This window comes from Lagenorhynchus albirostris, chromosome 1 (genome assembly GCF_949774975.1).
Source record: "Lagenorhynchus albirostris chromosome 1, mLagAlb1.1, whole genome shotgun sequence".
Lineage (NCBI taxonomy): Eukaryota > Metazoa > Chordata > Mammalia > Artiodactyla > Delphinidae > Lagenorhynchus > Lagenorhynchus albirostris.
In genome coordinates this window covers 85,091,273-85,100,348 of record NC_083095.1, presented here as the reverse complement: position 1 = coordinate 85,100,348, position 9,076 = coordinate 85,091,273, and the positions used below count along the sequence as shown (strand labels likewise).

The window sequence follows — 9,076 nt, the reverse complement described above, 5'->3', positions numbered from 1 at the left end:
TAAAGAGCTCTTCTCATATCCTCCAGTGATCTGAGTGGATGTGAGGGATGCCAGGGAACTGAGAAAGAAGGGACCAGAGGAGGGAGGGGATGAGGCCTGAGTCAAAGCTGGTGTCTTTGAGTTTTATTGGGAAGGGGAGTCCATTGTAGTGTGGGAGGCCAGACCAATAGATCTAGTACCTGTGAAATAAAGTTCATTATCTGGCTTCTCTGGAGAGGTATGGAGCCCCCTCAGAAGAGCTGGGCTGAAGAAGAAGCCACTCATCCCACTTCTACTCCTCCCTTGCCCGGTAAATTAGTGTCATCAGCTCTGGGAACACTGGGGCTTTTATGGGGGCCAGGCCCTGCGCGTGCAGTGTGTCCTGTAGTGGTCGGCACCTGGCCCTATAGGACCGTATGAACCGCCCCGCACCGCGGGGTTTCAGTCTCTCGCCTGCATGCATGGCGGGGATGCAGGCGCATGTCCTTCTGTCAGACCCTCCGGTCCGTGGGGACAGGGACCCAGCCTCATCTCTCAGCCAGGCTGGCCAGGATGCCAATGAGATTGTCCAGCCCCAGCAAGTAGCCGTCCTCTCGGTTGCCCTCCTCCCAGGGCCGCCGGTGGTCCAGGGTCTGGCCATCGGGGAGGGGCGTGGTCTTGCCGAAGTCGATGAGCCATACGCCGGCGCGGTGGCAGTGATCATGCACGAAGAGGAGCGAGCTGCCGATCACCTGCCGAGTCCCACACCGTCAGGCTACGGCTCTAATCCGGAGAAGCCCTCCACCCTATTCCCTCACAGACCCGGTACCTGAGCCTACCCATCTTACCTCATGCTTCCTAAAGAACTCAGAGACCTCCAGTGTGTCCCGGATCTGCTGCAGGCGGTTCAGATACCTCCTCTGGAGAGGGGAGAGTAGGAGAGGAGAACAAATTAACTGAATACCAGCTGAACCTCTGCGGATATGAGGAGCGCCATGATGCATGTTTGGCTTGGCAAATACCGTGGTGAGGAAGGCACAGGCCCCCACGTGGCGCGCAGCCCAGAAGGGAAGGAATGTAAAGCAATTACAACACAATGCGATAAATGCTATGATGGGGGTCACATAGGGTGAGGTGCTACATAAATTGACCTGACCTGGGGACACCCCTAGGTATCAGGCTCCCCAACACCTCAGGGTTCTGGGATCCCGCGCTCACCAGCACTTCGGCATCCCCTTGCACGAACTCCTGGAAGACGCGAATCACCTGCTCCCGGCTTCGCGTGGTCTTGAAGTCTGTGCTGCAGGAGCCGTCGGCTTTCTGTAGGAGGTGGGCAGAAATTGTCAGGGGCCCCGTGCCCGCCCGAGGGGAGAGGATCAGGCCAGAGCAGCGGTACCTCCCGGGACGTTGAATGCCAGGGACAGCGAGACTGCCGCCAGAGGCTTGCCTCTTCCGGGGACTGTCAGGGTGGGAGGTCAACATGGAGGACAGACATCGCACAGTGGGGCTGGGGCGGGGGAAGGGCCCGGGAGGTGCAAGGCGAAGCAGGCCTGGCTCACCTTAATGCCCTCGATGCGGAAGCCGAGCGTGGTACTGGAGCTGATGCCTTCTCGCCACTGCATGTAGCGCGGCTTAGTGACCGCGCGCTGCGCGTGCTCCTCCTCGGTGGGTGCCGCAGGGTCTATGGCCAGCATCTTCTTGTACATGTCCTTCCGCAGCTTGGGCCGCTCGCGGGCTTTGGTCAGCTCCTCTTCCAGGTAAGTCCTACGGAGGCGCAGACAGCGGCGGGGATTGAGCAGGCGCACACCCGGACCCTGTAAAGCACGGCCTTGGGCACGCGTAGAGCGCTCGTTCCCACCCCGGGCCCTTTACAGGTTCCCACCTGCCCGGTAGGGCACGCGTACCTGACGCCCATCTTGCAGTCAAGTACGCAGGGCCCATCGAAGCCGTCGAGCAGGTCCTGCAACTGCAGGTAGCTCTCGCCGTCGCGCTCCACCACACCGTGGAAGGCGGGCACGCAGCCGCGCAGCGCGTCCGCCATGAGCCGTGCCAGGCAGTAGCGCTCGGGCTCTGAGCTACGCTTCAGAATCATCCCGCTGCTGCCCGCCTTGAAACTCCCTGCGGGCAGGCGCTAGTTAGTGCTGCCTAGTCCCTTCCTCCCCGCCTCCACCCACCTCCCCCGTGCCTGCTCCGTGCTCACCCGTGTGCCCTGCCAGCTGCACCCAGGAGTAGCGCTTCTTGAAAGGGCTCATGACGGGCAGATTCACCATGGTCCGGATCTTCTGCCAGTGGCTTTTCTGAAAGCGACACGGTCCCGGTCTGTAAGTTAGCGTCTGCATAAGCCCTCCTTCCTCTGGAACATGGTCTCGCCCAGCCCAACCTTACAATAAGCAGCTAGAGCCTGATGAGTCAATCATTCATTCGCTCAGGGAAAGTTTATTGTGAGCCTGTGTGGCGGACCCTGAGACAAGCACATGCAGTTGACAGACATCCAGCTCTTCAGTGTGCTGAAAAGAGCCCTCAGTGTCAGAAAGCTCACGTTTGCACCCCAGTTCTGCTGCTCCGAAGCTGCATGGACAGGTTACTAAACTGCTCTGTCAAGGTTTTAGGACTTTTGTGAGCATGAGAATCACATGATGGTCACTCTTGTTTAAAAAAATGCAGATTTTCAGGTCCACCACAGGGAAATTCTGAGCAGTCTGGGGTGGGACCAAAAATTTGCATTTCTACCAATGCCTCCGGATATTCTGCGGCCTGAGAAGCCTCTGAGCTCAGTTTCTTCATCTGTAAAATAGGGAAATAACCGCTCTCGCTGGGTTGTTGTGAGTAGTAAATGAGGCTTGAGTGTGACAGATGCCCCCACCCCCAACCCATTCCTTGGCATGAAGCAGTAGCTGGACAAATCTGGATTATTGTTTCATTTACTTGGGACCGTTGGTTCCTCTCATTTAAGGAGAAAGACAAACATGGAAACAAACCATTACATAGGCCCAGGGCAGGGAGGCCAGCCTGGTAGGGCCTGGAGAAAGAGTGGCTTGGGGCTCCCCAAGGCCCTCTTGCTATCCCTGGATGCCATCTCACTCCTAGCCAGTTGACAAGGCCCAGGGCACCCTTAGTCCTGATCTGGACCCAGAAACCTGGGCTTTGAAAATGGGATACAGAGCTGCGGGTCTGTCATCTTAGATGAAATTGGGAGGGAAATGTAGATTTTGGTGTACCTTTTGCCTCTTGACCATTGTGTCTAGCCTTCAGCCAGTCCTGAGAGTATCTCATACTCTGGACCTTTCCTCTTCCCACCCCAAACTCATCAGTCCTGTGTCTACCCACTGAAGTGCAGAGGTTTGTTCATGCAAACATTGTGTCTGCTGCCTCCTCCCAGGGTGCCTGCCTTTTAAAGGAGTTACACATGTGTGCCTCCACAAGCGTGGAACCCAGGAATCCAGCTTCCCTGACCAGAGGGTGTTCTAACAGGGAGAGGGAGAACTGGCATGCTGGCCTACGCAGGGGAGGCTGATGACCATAAAACCCCTTTCCGTGGGGAGGAGATGGAAGTTAGTGACAGAGCACTGGATGGGGAGTCTGGAGTTGGTTCCAGTCCTGGCTCTGTCACTTTCTATCTGAGTGAACCCAAGGGAGAATTTCAGCTGTGTGAGCCTGTTTCCTCTGGACCTAGCTGTTGCCATAACACGAGCCACCATTTACTGACCGCCTACTGCAAGCCAGGCACTTCTCATCTCCATCAGACAGCCTTGCTCCTGTTTTCCTACTGAAGTCCCTACATGGCACACTAGGGTGTGATCACTTGTCCAACCCCTGGGGATCTGGGGGTGTAGCCAGAAGCAGCCCACTAGAAGCATGACATCTCTTTCAAAACTCCCTTTTTCACGCTTTAAATACATACAAGTTTTGCATTATGCTGCATAATAAATCCAAGTTTTATTATAAAACTCTCCCACCTCCGAATCCTCAAATAAAATTCCCGGAAGATGTATGTGCTGTGTGTATTGAGTGGCACCATCCTATACCCTCTTCCCCCACACTCAGTTTGAGATTCGTTAAGCTGCTGCACATGCACAGCAAGTGCATGAGGTGGTAATTATTGCCATTTTACAGAAGGCAGTCAAAGTTCAGAGAGTTAACATCCCCTCCATCCCTGCTCCCAGCCCCCAGTCTCTGCCTTAAGCTCCAGTTCAACCCCCTCCTCATGCTTCAATTGCCCCAGCAGGTTCCAAAATCCATGCTACCACCCAGACTCCCTTTAGGGGTCAAAGGGGACCCTGCAGGAGAAAGAGTTTTGTACAAGATGAAGCAATTTGCAGCCACAAGGTGGTATGTTTTAATCACTGAGGAAACACTGAGAACTGTCTGGGGACCCCTCTCTGTTGGCTGGACACTTCTGCTTCATCCAAAGGGATGGGTTTAATGGTGGGGCTTCGGGCAGCTTTAGGGACTTACTGGCAGAATTTGGGGGACAGTGGGACCAGAATGGACTTCATCAGAGGGTACATCTAGTTCTGTAGCTACCCTAGTAGAAGAAGGAACCAGCCTTGGGTTAGATGAGATGGGAGAACGGCATCATCCTTTCTTCTGGGATCATGTGGGAGCAGTGAGTGAGGCTGGAAGGTGGAAGCTGTGCCTGGTAGAAGAGGATTTAGTCCTGCAGTCCTGGGCTACCGACACTTGGTTGATGTGTGATAACACAGCACTGACTTGCTCCCAAGCTGAGGTAACGTGGGGTCATCTCTCCACTCTCCCCACCACAGTTTTGTGAGGATCGTATCAGCCAAGAGCATCAAAGACTAAGGCTGGTTCCAGCCATGTGGGTTACAAAGGGCTTTCACACCCATAATGCCATCTCAGCCCTCTCAGCCACCTCTTGAGGTTGGTTGGTAGTGACAGGATTTAGTTCTTCTGCCAGTAATGCATATGGTCAAACATGGAAGGAGCTGACGCAAGTATCATGGAACTCTGTCGTCTTCCATCTTAGGGAGCTACCTCCCCCAGGGAACATAATGCATACAAAGATGCATGTATCCAAAAAGGTTCTGGGAGAATCATTCTTTGGTGGGTGGGTGGGGATTTGGGCACACGAACAACAGCAGGGAATATATTTTTGAGCAGGTAAGGCTTTTATTGTATGAATATCAGAAAGCAGATTTATTATGTTACAGAGTGAAATCTAGCTGAAAAGAGGGCTAAAACCCCGTCCTCTGGCACAGTCTATCCCGCCACAGAAGTCTGGGAAAGCCGCTCACAGCCAAGAGGCTACCCAGACATCTTGGGACAAAAAGCTCAGGAGAGCTGACCATGTGAAAGAGTCTTTGATGAAATCACAGGAGGGCCCTCCGATACTTCCTCACTCATGGAGCTGGACAGGGAGCATCTCTCTCTGGGCAGGGCTTAGCTGGATACTAGCCTCAGACCCTCCTTTGTCTGAGCTCTATTTGGAAGCCCTGAGGACTCTCCTCCTTCTCATATCACACCAGATATTCAGTGTATCTTCTGCCAGAACGGATCCTTTGCTTGTCTTTGGTATTCATCCCCATCCTTCCTGACTTCTACTCCCTACCTCCAGCCGTCCAGACTCTGGCTAAAGCTCTCTACCACCCAACCCCCTCACCATGTTCCCAATACTCTATCAAATAAGCACTCCTGGTGGCAGGGGTGATGAGAACAATCCGTTTAAATTTATAAGATGATTTGCACTAAGGTATAAGTGACCCATGACTTCACCCTCCCAGGGGCATCTGCTTTTTAAAAAGGAAGGCTGTTAACCTAAATTCTGCTCTATAATTAGTGAGAAGTGAAGTGTGGGAATTCTGGGTCCAGGACAGGATCGAATCCAGGTCTCCTTACCCATCCTGGAGCACTGAGAGAAGAGAACCAAACAAACAAGAGTCAAACACCCTCTCTTCTGCTAGAGCAACATCCCAAAATTGTTTTAATAGGCAGACAAGGCCTAAGAATACAGTCATGCCAGCCACCCTTGGGGATAGGGCCCCAACTCCTCTCCTGGCCTGTATGGTTTTCCCTGCCCATGACTCTTCCCTCTACCGTAGGAAAGGACCCAGCAGGGAGGCAGGCTGCCCAGTCCCAACTACCTTGCGGGGAGCCCAGCTCCAGGCTCTGGAAAGACTGTGCGTAGCTCCTAGGAAGAGAAGTGAAGGATGTACAAGCTGGGCAGAGCCTCCCCTCTCTTCCCATTGTCCACCCAGGCCTGAGTTGTAAGGGGCTGGCGAGCTGGGAGCTGCCGAGCACTGCCTCAGCACCCTTCTCCCAGGTGCATCCTTCACGGTCAGCCAGCCGATGGGCTCTGCTTCCTACCTGGGGAAGCCCTAAAGGCAGCCTGGGCGGGCGCACTGTGGCGCTCCCGGCCTGGCCGCGAGGCAAAGTCCGAGCTGGGCCCTCCACGCAGACGCAGGCGGCCTCTGTCAACAGCCCCCGGCTTATCTGTCGCTGCCTCGGCTGTTTGCCTTCGGGGAGGCCCCGGCGTGCTGGGGGTTGGGAAGGCCTGGGACTCGCCGCCTCGGATCTGGAAGGGCTCTCAACGGCCATCTGCTCCAGCTCCTGCCGCCCCGGGTGACAGCGAGGCCCAGAGTGGGAGAGGCCGGCCGAAGACGCCCAGGCAGAGCTGCGACTGGTCCCCGGAGTCTTGACCCAGGCTGGCCTGTCTACGTTGTACACAGTCCTGGGCCGCGGGACCTACTCCGCCTTTGGGAGGAAGAGCGAAGCTGGGGGCTTCCCTCCTGGCTCCCTTCCTCCAGCGCCCGCCTCTCAGCTGTCAGAGATTTGAGCGGGGGAGCGGTGGGCCCACAGCTACTGCTCCGGGTTTTTGGAGGTGGGGAGGGAGGAGTCCTCTCACTGCCCCACATCACCGCCTTAGAAACCACTGGGCGGCACCCGCCTCCTTTCAGGCGCCAAGGTTGCACCAAGAATGATCGGGGATCAGGCGTACCCTTACGCCGGGGGAGGAGAGAGGGACTCCCCGCACCCTACACCTGGTGGCGGAGTGTGTTCCTGCTCTATGAGACTTTTCCCTTCTTCCTCTTGTGTCACTTACAAACCACGCCGCCCTCTGGGTAATGTAAGTCTCAGGGGTAACTGAGTCACGGAGCCACAGCAAGTCATTACAGTGACTCCCGCGCCTCGTCCAATCCGAGCACGGGGGGAGCCCAGGTTCAGCAGGCCCCGGCAACCCCGGCGCGCGTCCGCCGCTCTCACCGCCCTTCTGGGCAGGCCCCGAGCCACCAGAGCCTGCGGGGAGCCCTTCGCCTCTCCCTCCACTACAGGGACACTTGCATAACGAGGATCTAGAGCAACTCCTTCGCGTTGACCGCGGATAGTTATGTGAAGTATTTGGCCTTGGTTAAAACCAGGGGGACAAGACGGCTATCCTGGGCGCGGCACATGCGGGAGGGGCAGGCACCGGGAATGACTTCACCGCACCCTAGCCTGGGTTATCCGAGGGTCAAACCTGGCCCCGGAACATCCAGGCTACCAGAGGCGGAGGTCAGCAGGCTGGTCCCACCCTTTGCGCCTCAGTTTACCTTCTCCCGGGCCAGAATTAGGAGGAGTAAAGCGGAGGAGGGCTGCGTTCCGCCCCCTGCCAGAGCTCCCAGTCCCGCGCCCCTCCCTTCCCTGCGTCCACGCCTGGTGCGGGCGCCGGGAGCAGACGGCGGCGGCTAGCTAGCAGAGCCTGGAGCGCGGCTCCACTCCCACTCAGGAGAGGGAAACCGTGGCAACGGCGGGGGTGGGGCCGCGGCGCGGGAGAGGGGGAGGCAGAGAGGGAGACTCGTTGACCCCACTCTCCGAGAGTTCGTGGGGTAACGCTAAGCCCCTCCGATCCCTCCAACCATCTCTCAGCCAGCAAGTCACGCTCCCCCCCCGCCCCCTCCCCGCTCCCCGTGGCGGGTCGCAGACTCCTCCTTACTCTCTTAGACGCCCCAGGGCCCGGGCCGCGACTCGCCTGTGGAACCGGGGTGACCACTGTAAAGGTGAGGGGTCGGCCCGGCGCCTCCCTTTGGCCCCAATGCCCTCCTAAAGAGTGAGACTCGGACCCGCCGGGGAGGGAGCTTAGGGCAGGAGTCGGTCCGCAGAGAGCTCAACGCAGGTCCCCGCACGCAGCCCCCGCGCCCCGCGCTGGCCCCGCCCCCGCGGCCAGTACCTGAACCACGTCCTCGCTTGTTTCCAGCTGCACGTTGCCGCGGCTCCGGCTCTCGCTGTCGCTCAGAAGATCGTCCTCCGAGTCCTCGGGCAGCGACGAGGAGCCAGTGGAGGAGAGCGACGAGGTGGAGAGGCGGCGCGGCTGCTGCAGGTGCGACGAGCCCGCGGCCGGGAGCCAGCCACCCTCCGGCTTGGGCGGCCCGGGGCTGGCCGGGGTCACGTCCGGCTCCTCGGCCGTCACAGTCAGCTGCGGGATCACCGGGGCAGGGGGAGCCCGCGGAAGCCCGTTGGGGATCTGTCCCCCCCGCCGCTTGGCCCCGCGGGCCCGGGGCTCCCCTGCGGCGGCGGCGGCGGCAACCGCGGCGCAGCGCGCCTCGAAAAGCAGGCGCAGCTCCCCGACACTCCGGCGCGGGGCCCGCTCCAGCCCGGGGCTGCAGGGCCCCGCGCCTCCCGGTCGCGCCATGCCCGTCGGGCCCCCGGGCAGGGTCATTTCCCAGCAAGAGAGCCGCCGGGGAGCCCACCAGCCCGCGGCGCGGCGGGTACTGGAGCCGCTCGGCGCCCCAGGCTTGAGACTGCCCCGAGGCGGAGCCTGCGCGGCCGCTCGCCTGGGCCCCGCCTCGGCCGCGCCCCCCGCCCACTCCTTTCACTTCCAGAGAAAGCGCGGGCCTCCTTGGGCTCCTGCCCAGAATGGAAGGCTCCCTGTTGCTCCTCCGGGTGGCCGGGAAGCCCAGACCTCCTGGAAACACACAAAACCCGGGCCTGGCCCTCGCGGCCTCTCAGTGCCCGCTCTCGAGAAGACCGGAGGGGCTGCTCCGCCCCACGCCGCGCCGCGTCCCCGGGAGATTCCTCCTGGCAACTCCAAGGGCCCCGACCCCGCAGGAGAGGAGCTGGTCCAGCTCTTGCTCTCGCACCCAGTCCCTGGGGCTCCTTTCCGCGTTCCACTCATCCTGGGCTA

General features: G+C 58.8%; 1 protein-coding gene across 1 annotated transcript; it reads right to left on the bottom strand.

Annotated features, from left to right (window-relative positions):
- Window positions 1-136: 136 nt before the first annotated feature.
- On the bottom strand, window positions 137-8,611 carry ITPKA (inositol-trisphosphate 3-kinase A). Its single transcript, XM_060168849.1, has 7 exons — window positions 8,123-8,611; window positions 2,159-2,255; window positions 1,863-2,076; window positions 1,518-1,722; window positions 1,177-1,278; window positions 807-878; window positions 137-710 (listed from the first exon to the last, which is right to left on the bottom strand). The coding sequence occupies exons 1-7, from the start codon at window positions 8,609-8,611 to the stop codon at window positions 507-509; spliced, it is 1,383 nt and encodes a 460-aa protein (XP_060024832.1). The 3' UTR covers window positions 137-506.
- Window positions 8,612-9,076: the final 465 nt, after the last annotated feature.